Here is a 13,709-nt window from a genome sequence, read left to right on the forward strand (position 1 = left end):
TTCTTATATTTTAAATGACCCCACCCTATTTTTGTGAGTATCTCTTCTTTGAAAGTGTCATGACCCTTGATTTGAACAAACTTGAATCCCTTTACCTTAGGATAATGTATATCAAGTTTGACTGAAATTGGCCCTGTGGTTCTGGAGAAGATTTTCCTATTTATCAGCATGTACAACTTTGATCTCCTAATGTGGCCCCACCCTACCCTTGGCGGCCATGATCTGAACAAGTTTTAATCTACTCTATGCTAGGACGCTTTCACTTAAATATCCACTCTTATGGACCAGTGGTTTATGAGAAGATTTGTAAAGATTTTCTTAATATATTCGCATGTAAAACTTTGATCTCCTATTGTGACCCCTACATATTCTTGGGGCTCAGGATTTTAACAGATTTGAATTTCTACTATGTCAAAAAGCTTTCATGTAAATTTCAGCTTTTCTGGTCCAGTGGTTGTTAAGAAGATTTATAAATGACCACACCCTATTTTTGCACTTTTGTGATTATCTCCCCTTTGAACGGGGCATGGCCCTTCATTTGAATAAAATTGAATCCCCTTCATCAAAAAATGATTTGTATCAAGTTTGATTGAAATTGGCCCAGTAGTTCTGGAGAAGAGTTTCCTACATACCTGCATGTAAAACTTTGACCCCTATTGTGACCCCATCCTACCCATGGGGTGCAAGATCTGAACAAATTAGAATCTAATCTATATCAGGAAGCGTTTAGGTAAATCTCCACTATTCTGGCACAGTGGTTCTTGAGAAGAAGACTTAAAAAAAATTCTTTATATATTCCCATGTAAAGCTTTGATTCCCTATTGTGGCCCAAACATACCTCTGGGGGTCATGATTTTAAACTACTATCTCAGGAAGCTTTCGTGTAAAACTTGTACGGTACCAATTTTGATGCACCAGATGCGCATTTCTACAAATAATGTCTCTTCAGTGATGCTCAACCGAAATGTTTGAAATCCGAAATAACGATAAGCTTGCTAGAGCTATTTTAGGGAAAAACAGAGTGCCAAACGTGGAGTCAAATTCGTCTAAGGATAAGAGTTATGCATGTAAATTTCAGCTTTTCTGGCCCACTTGTTCTTGGGAAGATTTTTAAATGACTCCACCTTATTTTTGTGATTATCACCCCTTTAGAGGGGGTATGACCCTTCATTTGAACAAACTTGAATCCCCTTTACCCAAGGACCCTTTGTGCTAAGTTTGGTTGAAATTTACCCAATGTTTCTGGAGATGAAAGTGTGAAAAGTAAAGACAACGACAGACAATGGACGGTTTTGATCGGAAAATCTCACTTGAACCTTTGGCTCAGGTGAGCTAAAAACAATCAATATGTGAAATCACCCATTTGACTTGTGTATCTGATGACAGAGTGGTACAAATATAAAACATAACGATTCTGTTGTTAAATGACATAGTCTGCGACTGTCTAACCTGAACTGTTCCTATTGTCTTATCACCTGGGAAAGTCACCGAGACACTATCCATGATGGAAGTTACCAAGACATAATTTATCACTATTATTACTGTAGTGACAGACAAGAAGGATCGAGCTTAGGAGCTGAATGCCTAGCTAACAAATATGCTGACTTCCGACACAGCCCCTTAGGTTATCAAGAATATCAACTCGAGATTACCGGCTAAAAGACTGTACACCCGCTGAACTCTGGTTGATTACAATACGATTTCGATTGAAGGGCTACAACACTGACTGGGCAATGCTTACGTCCTAATAAGGTATGTTTCAATCAACTTTGTACGAGTTTCATCACAATCATACCTCCATTTCTTGAATAAATGGTGGACAGGAAGGGCTTCGAAATACACATTCAATTGTTTTGTCCATTATACGTATGAAAGGTGAAAATAACGAACAGTGATCAATCTCATAACTTCTACGCTGTAAAAGCAATACAAAATAGAGAGTTAGGCAAACACGGATCCCTGGATATACTAATATAATGCCTTTAAGAAGAGCACATCTGTAAGCAGTGATTTTGTCCTATTTAAGTACATGTAGCAGAATATTTTCTTAGCAAAGAAATAGAAACAAGGTATTCATAAAGGTATGTGCATTGTTAAGTTTAAGTTAGAAAACTATGTTTAAATACATCTATTTAAATCTAAAAGCTCACATAAAATGTCCAGTACAAAAATTATTCATTGACTGGAAAAACTGTATTTAATCAATTTATTTTGTGTTAAAAAATATTGCTTATTAACGGCAGAAAATGAGGAAAAGAATACAGATGTTACATCTAGTCATGTTTTCTCGCCAAATCCGTATGAATAAATCTAATTATTTACATTGTACAAACAAGTAAAATTACAGAGTTCAACTATCACTAAATTATCATTACGCCTTATTGATCTTTCCGTTTTTATGAAGATAAATATTTCATATTTCTATTTGCATTTCAAGAGTTCGATGTTTATTTGATCATTTAAAGAGTCGCAACAATTCGGCAGAAATACACAAGGGTCTGTCATATTGCTTTGTACCAGATGTGGATGTTCACCGTATGAATTATTCACAAAATGTCATATTTAAATGGAATGATGCACGAAAAATGTATACAACAATTGTGATGAGACTAACATTGAAAATGAAATATAGGTAGTTCATTCAAAATCACGATTTAAAATTCCCTCTGTGTGAGAACAATGGCCTCACTCGAAGCGTCTCGAAGCACTTCACATATGCGTATTTTCGTTCAATTGTACAGCGTCATTTTCCAATTCGCAAGTTGCAGTTAAAAAACTTCATCCTGAAACTTTTAAAGCGCATAAATATTTCATGCATATCCAGTTGAAGGGAACGAGGCTCTACCACACTGAGACAACATCCTTATGACCTGATCAAAACAGACCGCAGCTTGTGGGTAGGGAAAGTGGACGAATGTTGATGTCCGTTTGTGAAGACGAAGGCACTTTTCCATGTCAACAGAACAAACAATTCTTGTCATCTAGTCCACAACAGTACCATCAATTGAATTATCAATGTCAAATGAATTCCAGCGCTTCTTAGCACATTGCTTGAATTATTCCTGCGATCTGAGATGAATTTCCCCCGATCTGCAACAGATATAAGAATCACAACACAGTCTGAATCAGTCTTCTATCAATTCCTTTTAAGATACTACTATTTACAAATTCGAAACTGTTTCACCAGCTATGAATGGCTTTAGTCTCGATACTCATATTAAGCATGTCATCGGGTTTAATTAGATTACTGATAACTGATAAGAGTTCAACTAAATACATCTACTTTAAACATACTAGTCACATGCATTCATATTATGCTTTCGCCAAAGAAGCCAATTAATTGCAGATTTCTTCTCAATACATATATACATGTATTTACACAACGTGCATTCACACCGTGGACATCTGAAGTAGCAATTAAAAATACCAGAAATATCAAACATTTTCTTTGTCTACCTAATTTGTGTCACATTATTACAGCTAATGACGGTCAAATAGTACTTTTGACAATATATAGTTTGACCAAGTAATCAGTATATGCAACACTAATTGACATAAGGGGATAGAGTATCTACATGAACTTGCTTCGAGTGAAAACAAAATTATAAAGTTGTTCGAATCTATATTTTCCGCGATCGACTGACAGTGGAGAAAGTAATCAAGGTGTTGCTAGTGCGTATTTTCGATAACATAATTGGCGAAAGCCTCCCGAATACAACTAGATTTTAAGATTGAGTTTTCTTTTATTTGAGAAATCAAAATTTGAATGAAACGAAAGTCCAACTTTCGAATTATGGTTTTTTTTCGAGAAATCCAGGTCAGTTACTACATTTCCAATATGAGTTTTAAGAACTAGCACTTTTTACTATATACTAAAACCCTCTATACAGAGGACATGATCTTCACAATGTTGATAGTCACTACTTCTTTACCTAATCACTACAGTGTGGTTAGTTTCGTTGATGTCCAGGAGACAAGGATTTTAAAAAATAACAATGTTACCATATAAACCGCTAGCTTCTCTCTTCATTATTACTACATGTACATGTATATACTCAGTTTGGTTGTCCCGGAGAAAAGATCATTATCGAAATAATCACTCTGTCTTGGCATCAGAACCTCTCTCTCTCTCCTAGCCGTCTAGGGGTAAAATATTTCACAATTTTGTAGAAGCGTATCATTATGATTATCATTGCATGTATGTACTTATAGTTGTCAAGAAGGATTTAGAAAAAATAAAATATTTGAATATATGAGCCGTAAAGCACCGCCCTAACACCAGCTAGGACTTCTGACCCAGGGAACATGAATTTCACAGTTTTGTTTTAAACACACTTGCTTGCGAATGCAACCGGATTAACAATATTTAACTCTACCTATGCTACATGATTTGTTACTGATTTAGATATAAATGCTCCTTGGCACGTAAAATGTGTGTGGTATTCGAAAACGATTAGGGTTAATGAGGGTCGCCACAGTGACTTAAATTTTTTTTAATTTCTCGCCGAAATATGGTTACATGTATAATATCACCATATCAGCGTAAAATAACATACAATTTATAAACCCTACACTGCATTGTTTGTTACTATCTCCTTTATAACATACAATTAATAAATCCTATGCTGCATTGTGAGTTACTATCTCCTATATAACATACAATCAATAAAGCCTATGCTGCATTGTGAGTTACTGTCTCCTATATAACATACAATTACTAAATCCTATGCTGCATTGTGAGTCACTGTCTCCTATAACATACAATCAGTAAATCCTATGCTGCATTGATAGTTTCTATCTCTTATATAACATACAACCAATAAATCCTATGCTGCATTGTGAGTTACTATCTCCTATATAACATACAATCAATAAATCCTATGCTGCATTGCGAGTTACTGTCTCCTATATATATACAACCAATAAACCCTATGCTGCATTGCGAGTTATTGTCTCCTATATAACATACAATTACTAAATCTTATGCTGCATTGTGAGTTACTGTCTCCTATATAACATACAATCAATAAATCCTATGCTACATTGTGAGTTACTATCTCCTATATAACATACAACCAATAAATCCTATGCTGCATTGTGAGTTACTGTCTCCTATAACATACAATCAGTAAACCCTATGCTGCATTGATATTTTCTATCTCCTATATAACATACAATCAATAAATCCTATGCTGCATTGCGAGTTACTGTCTCCTATATAACATACAATTACTAAATCATATGCTGCATTGTAAGTTACTGTCTCCTATATAACATACAACCAATAAATCCTATGCTGCATTGTGAGTTACTGTCTCCTATATAACATGCAATCAATAAGCTGCATTGTGAGTTCCTGTCTCCTATATAACATGCAATCAATAAGCTGCATTGTGAGTTACTGTCTCCTATAACATACAATCAGTAAACCCTATGCTACATTGATATTTTCTATCTCTTATATAACATACAATCAATAAACCCTATGCTGCATTGTAAGTTACTATCTCCTATATAACATACAATCAATAAATCCTATGCTGCATTGTGAGTTACTGTCTCCTATATAACATACAATTACTAAATCCTATGCTGCATTGTGAGTTACTGTCTCCTATATAACATACAATCAATAAATCCTATGCTGCATTGTGAGTTACTGTCTCCTATATAACATGCAATCAATAAATCCTATGCAGCATTGTGAGTTACTGTTTCCTATAAAACATACAACCAATAAATCCTATGCTGCATTGTGAGTTACTGTCTCCTATATAACATACAATCAATAAATCCTAAGCTGCATTGTGAGTTACTGTCTCCTATAACATACAATCAGTAAATCCTATGTTGCATTGATAGTTTCTATCTCCTATATAACATACAACCAATAAATCCTATGCTGCATTGTGAGTTACTGTCTCCTATATAACATACAATCAATAAATCCTATGCTGCATTGTGAGTTACTGTCTCCTATATAACATACAATCAATAAATCCTATGCTGCATTGTGAGTTACTGTCTCCTATATAACATACAATCAATAAATCCTATGCAGCATTGTGAGTTACTGTTTCCTATAAAACATACAACCAATAAATCCTATGCTGCATTGCGAGTTACTGTCTCCTATATAACATACAATTACTAAATCCTATGCTGCATTGTGAGTCACTGTCTCCTATAACATACAATCAGTAAATCTTATGCTGCATTGATAGTTTCTATCTCCTATATAACATACAACCAATAAATCCTATGCTGCATTGTGAGTTACTATCTCCTATATAACATACGACCTATAAATCCTATGCTGCATTGTAAGTTACTGTCTCCTATATAACATACAAACAATAAATCCTATGCTGCATTGCGAGTTACTGTCTCCTATATAACATACAACCAATAAACCCTATGCTGCATTGTGAGTTACTGTCTCCTATATAACATACAACCAATAAACCCTATGCTGCATTGCGAGTTACTGTCTCCTATATAACATACAATTACTAAATCTTATGCTGCATTGTGAGTTACTGTCTCCTATATAACATACGACCTATAAATCCTATGCTGCATTGTGAGTTACTGTCTCCTATATAACATACAACCAATAAATCCTATGCTGCATTGTGAGTTACTATCTCCTATATAACATACAATCAATAACTCCTATGCTGCATTGTGAGTTACTGTCTCCTATATAACATACAACCAATAAACCTTATGCTGCATTGTGAGTTACTGTCTCCTATATAACATGCAATCAATAAACCTTATGCTGCATTGTGAGTTACTGTCTCCTATATAACATGCAATCAATAAATCCTATGCTGCATTGTGAGTTGCTGTCTCCTATATAACATGCAATCAATAAACCCTATGCTGCATTGTGAGTTACTATCTCCTATAACATACAACCAATAAATCCTATGCTGCGTTGCGAGTTACTGTCTCCTATATAACATACAATCAATAAACCTTATGCTGCATTGTTCGTTACTATCTTCTATAACATACAATCTATAACATTTATGCTGCATAGTTCATTATTATCTTCTATGCATTGTTAGTTAAAGCCTATGCTGTTAATTACTATCCTTTTTAATATACAATCAATAAATCTTATGCTGCATTGTTAGTTACTATCTCCTATATAACATACAATGAATAAAGCCTATGCTAATAGTTACTATCTCCTATATAACATACAATGAATAAAGCCTATGCTGCATTGTGAGTTACTGTCTCCTATATAATATACAATGAATAAAGCCTATGCTAATAGTTACTATCTCCTATATAACATACAATGAATAAAGCCTATGCTAATAGTTACTATCTCCTATATAACATACAATGAATAAAGCCTATGCTAATAGTTACTATCTCCTTTGGCTGTGGATGACCTTTTTCAGTGTGGATGACCTTTTTCAGTGTGGATTTAATGGATACTTACTGCTATTTCCCGTGACGTCTCTATTTTTCTTCTGCTTTGGAGTGGGAACTGAAATAGGAAACTACTAGTTTTTCAACTGACATTGAACAATTAATATCCATGTATTGTTAGTCTTCGCCATGCTATATTTACGAACGGGGGATCTCTAGCGTTCTGACCTAACATAATAAACAAAAAATTAACATTTTTGATATCGAAAGGTGTGCCTATCGCTATTCTCATCAAACTATGCTAGGACTGTTTACGCTTACCCTCCAGAACGCTTATGGTGATGCTTTTTACTAATTGTAAATTATCGCTGGCCCTGCACACATACACTCCACGATCACTGAGGTCGCTTTTGTCTATAAGGAGGTGGCTTTTGAACTCTCGTCTATACGGCTCTCTTTCTCTTGTAATGTACACTCGACTCCAATGATCTTTGCCAGGGAGTATTTTATCACCATTAAAAAACCAGTCTACATCCTCGGGTGTACGGTATTCTCCCTTAACCAGACATGTTAGGTTTATGGGTTCGTTATCGTTGACAATATTCCTCCCTTCTAAAGTCAGGCCTGTGAAATATTTTCAGTGTTTACTATGAAAGGTGAAGATAACGAACAGTGATCAATCTCATAACTCCTATAAGCAATACAAAATAGAAAGTTGGGCAAACACGGATCCCTGGATATATCAGAGGTGGGATCAGGTGCCTGAGAGGAGTAAATATCCCCTGTTGACCGGTCATGTAATGTCAAATAAACGTTCGCGTATGGAGTGAATTTATTTTAAAAGTGTAGCTAAAGCTGTTGACATTTATTTATTTATATAGATTTTTTTAAATTATAACTTTTATGCCTCCGTAATGTGAGGTTTGGGAACATACAGTTTTTTTTTTGTCTGTCCATCCCCTAAAATTTTTAACCTTGGTCGTGATGTTTTAATGGATACTGATAGGGCTTTCATATTTCACATGTTTATTCCTTGTGAATAAATCTGTCTTCCAGTACCCAAATTTGTGACCTCATTATAATTACCTTGACTATGGAGTTTATCAGTTTTTCCACAAACACATCTAGTTTATTATACTTATAGTAAACATACATGTACATTCATCTTATCTCATGATTGATAAATAATTTAGTTCCCTCTATCTCTAACGAATTCTCATCATCTAGTAATATTGAAATTCTATAGACCTAAGCAGTGAAAACTAGACCCACTCTGAAGAAAACCACAATACCTGTGTTGGCTGTAATTGCCAAACACGCGCCAGATATGTAATGTACCGTACCTGCTGATTCCTTGGGAGGGGAATCTGAAATAAAGAAAAAAAAACCAATAATCATTTTGCATCCTTTCTATCAAATATCAAAGAAACAATATAAATAACCCCAAAGCCATCGGAAATTGAATACAAGGATAAACGTCTGTTGAATAGATCTCACCAATTCTCGCGAATTGACACTGAGTGGTGATTATTCGCCTCCCCCCCTATCTCTCTCTCTCTCTCTCTCTCTCTCTCTCTCTCTCTCTCTCTGTGTGTGTGTGTGTGTGTGTGTGTGTGTGTGTGTGTGTGTGTGTGTGAACTCCGATTTTCTAGATCCAAAGCTATGGTCAAGGTAATATATATGTGTTGTACATGTATGTAATATACAAGGATGACCCGCCTTCCAGTTTAAAAATCAGTACTAGGTCATAGCACCCTACATGTTTTCATTAAAAGGTGAAGATAACAAATAGCAATCGATCCCACAAGCAATACAAAACACAGAGCTGGGCATACACAGACCCCTTGGCATAGCAGAGGTGGGATCAGGTTCCCAGGAGGAGTAAATATCCCCTGTCGACCGGTCACACCCGCCGTGAGCACTGTGTCCTGATCAGGTAAACGGAGTTATCCGTAGTCAAACAAACCCAGGAATTTACATGTTACCAGCTGCCAACCCGTTTAGGATAACGGTTAGTGTATTATGGCCAAAAATTTCGGATAGCGATGTTTTGTGATGTCTCTTAATTCTGCATATAATAAAACAAAATTTCCTGAGGATACTGTATCTAGCTGTTTATAACCTAGGTACGTTTAAATGTGAACTTTTCTTAACAATTTTTATAGAGACATAACAAACCAGAAATGCCGAAAAGCTACATGTATAAGTGTAGACTAGGACGTTTTATAAATGTCGAAAGCCAAACACGGCCAACGACACAAAATTGATTTTCTCAACCCTCTCATAAATACTGGATTTAATGTAATCCGCGCAAAATTTTGATCTAAACTATATATTTAGGATTTTATGATTGTTTGTACCACACAAGGTAACATTCCATAAGGACTCTGCATGTATATATAGTTTTTGCCCTCGTGGGAAGAATATTCATTACATGGTTCTCTAGACTGATCATTCATTTATACGCAATCATGAATCCTTTTCCATGAAATTATTATTTCTTATCATTTTATTAGAAATCAGAAACCACAAAAATATTTTGGGAGATTTTTCTCTCTTCGAACGTTGTTTCTTCCAATTGCTTATGATTGTTTACAAAACAAAAAAGCATGGTGCGTATGAATAAGTAAGGGAAATTATTTTTCAATGAAGATCGATTTCTTTGCCATTTTGTGTATTTACATCCCTTCCAATATTTCATCGATGAATAGACGTTCCTATTTTATCACTAAAACTTGAACATAAAGTGACATAATCATTCGACTTACAAAAACTACAGGTACATGAACTATTTTTCTAAGCGTCATCTTTGTCACAGGCGCTCCAATATGGCGCGGTCTTCCAGTCAGGGGGTTTCCTTACTACATATGATACTTCGCTTTGTTACAATTTTGATATGAATAACACTAGTTATCAATATGTTACTAGTTTAAAAAAAAATATAATTGCAAAATTCACTCTATCTATTTTTGTTAACAAATTCTTAATAACAAGTATACCAGTCATATAAGAGAAATAATATGTCTAACGTCGTCATAAAACACTTATAAAAATAATTGCGATCACAAATATGTACACTACATCTATTTATAGCAAACTTTAATATTTCTAAAGGTGCCATTAAAATAATGGATAAATCTATACATAAAAATAAACACTGGCTGCACTCATACCAACGGTAGCACCGTAAACTTGTAAAAATATGTCTAATTATTCAAATACGGCTTGCATTAATATTGCTCCGCGGATGAATGTTATTTTAAAAGTAAATGAACTTAAATTTTGATTTTTCGAAAATCGAAATATTTATTTCTTTAGATATTTCCTTTTGTCTGATGCCTCATCACGATTGTGTGCGTGGTTTTTTTTTTTTAAGATTAAAACTAAGATAATCTAAAATATTGTATACTGAAAATGTTATCCATCAAATTGTAAACTACACTTTATTTAATCTTGGAAATTTTTATCTCTGTGTTATAGTTGCTAAATATATCCTTTACCAAGAAGGACGGATGATTCCTTTTATAATTCATGATGGAAAGTATCGGACTGTACACGAGAAATTCTGGAAAGTAATGAAATAAGTACTAGATGTTCCCAATCTGTCAAGGTCAAGGGGAAACCACGTTTTCGTGACAGACGGATTCCAATATACTATTTCCTACATGTTTCCAACAGCCCCACTTTTTAGGACACATTGGTCACTCAGGTGACCTATTGCTATCTATTTTCCTCCGTCGTCGTGCGTCGGTCGTAATCTTTTGAACATTTTCAGCCTCTTCTTTTGAACGACTAAACCAATTCTAACCAACTTTGGTAAATAACATCTGTGGGTAAAGGGAAACAACAATTATACATTTCATGTACTTTGCGACCTGAGGGATGGGGCCAAATCTATCAAATAAATGCAATCTTCAAAACTTTTCTCTACTTTTGGACATGAAGCAGTCACACTGTTTGCAGGAATATCATAAGCAATGATTCTTCCACCGAAACTGTGAAATGCATGATTTTCAGGCCCCATGTTGGGACTAAGTTGGTTTTATAACAAAAATCCATTATATCCAAGAAAGACCTCTTTACTATTGGACATCAAAGAGGCAAAATATTTCTTTGATTATAATGAGTAGTCAAGCCTCTACAAAACTTGTGAAATTCGTCACCCCAGGGTTTGGGATTCAGTCCCAAGGTGGGACAAAAGTTAGTCATATATTGAAAATATATTTTACATGTAGCTTAGAAAAACTTCTTTACTTTTGCACATGAAAGAGGTAAAATATCTACATGATTATAGTGAGTACTCAACCAAAATTGTAAATATCATGACCCCTAGGTTCATGGTTAAGCCCCGGGGTTGGGCTAACTTGGTCAGACATGTACATTATAAATGCTTTTTATTTTAGAAAAACGTCTTAACATCAAGGAGGCAAAAACTTTGCATGGCTATAATGAGCATTGAGTCGCCTACTAATATTGTGAAATTTATGACTCCAATTTAGGTTCTACTATTATTACATGAGCAAACAAGCATATAATTTACAACTCAATATTCCCTAAATAAGAGTTTTAGGTCCTATGGCAAACTACAAGTACCTAATGATATGTTAGAAATGTTTGTGTATTGATTTTTTTTTAAATTTCATGCATACGAGTCCATGTGGTGCATAGTACTCGGGTGACCGCTAAGGCCCAATAGTCTATTGTTTATGATGGAATCACATGTGCAAAGACGAAGAAACAAAACGAAAACTGATAACATCACATAATACACAAAGACCCCATGCAGAAAGAGAATATCAATATATTTGACGAACTTTTCTCAATACTGTCACTCAAACGGAGTTCTTCAGCTGTGGATGACTTAGAAAGAATAATAAGAATAATAATGAGAATAAATGATAATACTTTGTTGAAAGGTGAATACGTACTAATACATAATGTAATCAAGATATTAAGTTTCCAAGATGATACGGTTAATATTTTTATAATGGCGTTATGTAATAACTCATGCAACACAGATTATTTTTATCTTATTCCATCGCTTATGGAAGGAATACATCGAAAGAATGAAGTGACATAATTATATGCTAACTTCCCCCAATATATTTATAAAAATAAATGTTCTTGTTTCATGTCAAAATTTACATGATTGAGTGTAATTAAAATATTTGTACTTTTATGATGAAAGGTGAAATTAACGAACAGTGATCAATCTCATCACTCCAATAAGCAATGCAAAATAGCGATTTTGGCAAACACAGACCCCTGGATATACCAGAGTTGGGATCAAGTGCAAAGGAGGAGTAAGCATTCCCTCTCGACCGTTACGCCTGCCGTGAGCCCTATATCTTGATCAGGTAAACAGAGTTACCCGTTGTCAAAATCAGTGTGCCAAGAACGACCTAACAATCGGTATGAAACAAGTCAGACAGCATTTGACTCAATGATAGGTTATATTGGCAAACTAGATTGTTATAACGACCATAGAATTTGCGAAATGCTGACTTTATCGAGACTGTTGAAACCCCTGCATCATCAACTTGTTCGTCAGTACCCTGCTTTGATTTAAAAACTGATCATAGGCAGAACACGCTCTTGCGTATCGAATTATTCGAGAGATATAAAGACCATATGCAGGTGATAATGGAGTATTGCTACATAAATATGGGAAGTTGACGATGGAGAAGGTGAAATCATCCATTTTATCATAAAGTTGAGTTGTTAGTTTGCCGTTTATATCTATTGTCAATCATTCTAAGTATGACGCAGAAGTGGACGACCCTGTGGTGTCTTTTATTTCGAGTTCACAGGGATATATCGAATCGGCATATGAATGAGAATTATTACTGTTAATAGATAAAACGTCGTCGATATATCTAAATGTCGCATTGAAGGCCACGACAAGAGATTTTTTCTTCTCACGTAGAAGTTTTTGAATAAATTCTGCTTCATAAGAATATAAAAACAGGTCAGCTACATGTAACAAAGGATCTAACACAATTTACGATGGTCGAATAAATACATGTACGTGATTTGTAAACAGGGAAAGCACATGGTCTATTCATATTCCTAAATTGCATGCCGTCCTTTGTGTTCACACCAGCCCAATTTGTTTATCATTATTAAGATTACAAAACATGATGAAAACTGCTTGTTATAGGATTTTAAAATCAGTTGAATTTTGGCAATCTTTATGACAAAAAAAACAAACCCAAATGGAACTATTAAAACTATTAAGAAAACATCCTTTGTGGAGCCTATGTATAAAATTTTAACTTTTGTACAGTAGAATTGCTTTTGTTGACCACAGAAAAAGG

At 34.7% G+C, this 13,709-nt stretch overlaps 1 protein-coding gene across 4 annotated transcripts in view; it reads right to left on the reverse strand.

Moving 5' to 3' along the window:
* Positions 1 to 2,072: 2,072 nt before the first annotated feature.
* The window catches only part of LOC125651152 (limbic system-associated membrane protein-like), a 48,273-nt gene continuing 36,636 nt past the window's right edge, over positions 2,073 to 13,709 (reverse strand). For 3 of the 4 annotated variants that reach the window (XM_056164519.1, XM_056164518.1, XM_056164520.1), the window contains exons 5-8: positions 8,685 to 8,759; positions 7,714 to 8,016; positions 7,463 to 7,510; positions 2,073 to 3,090 (exon numbers count right to left, since the gene is read on the reverse strand). In XM_056164519.1, coding sequence (XP_056020494.1) covers positions 2,978 to 3,090; positions 7,463 to 7,510; positions 7,714 to 8,016; positions 8,685 to 8,759 — 539 coding nt within the window. In that variant the 3' untranslated portion in view covers positions 2,073 to 2,977. The remainder of the gene's footprint in view (positions 3,091 to 7,462; positions 7,511 to 7,713; positions 8,017 to 8,684; positions 8,760 to 13,709) is intronic. The other variant, XM_056164521.1, reaches the window with a different exon arrangement.

This window comes from Ostrea edulis, chromosome 5 (assembly GCF_947568905.1).
Source record: "Ostrea edulis chromosome 5, xbOstEdul1.1, whole genome shotgun sequence".
NCBI lineage: Eukaryota > Metazoa > Mollusca > Bivalvia > Ostreida > Ostreidae > Ostrea > Ostrea edulis.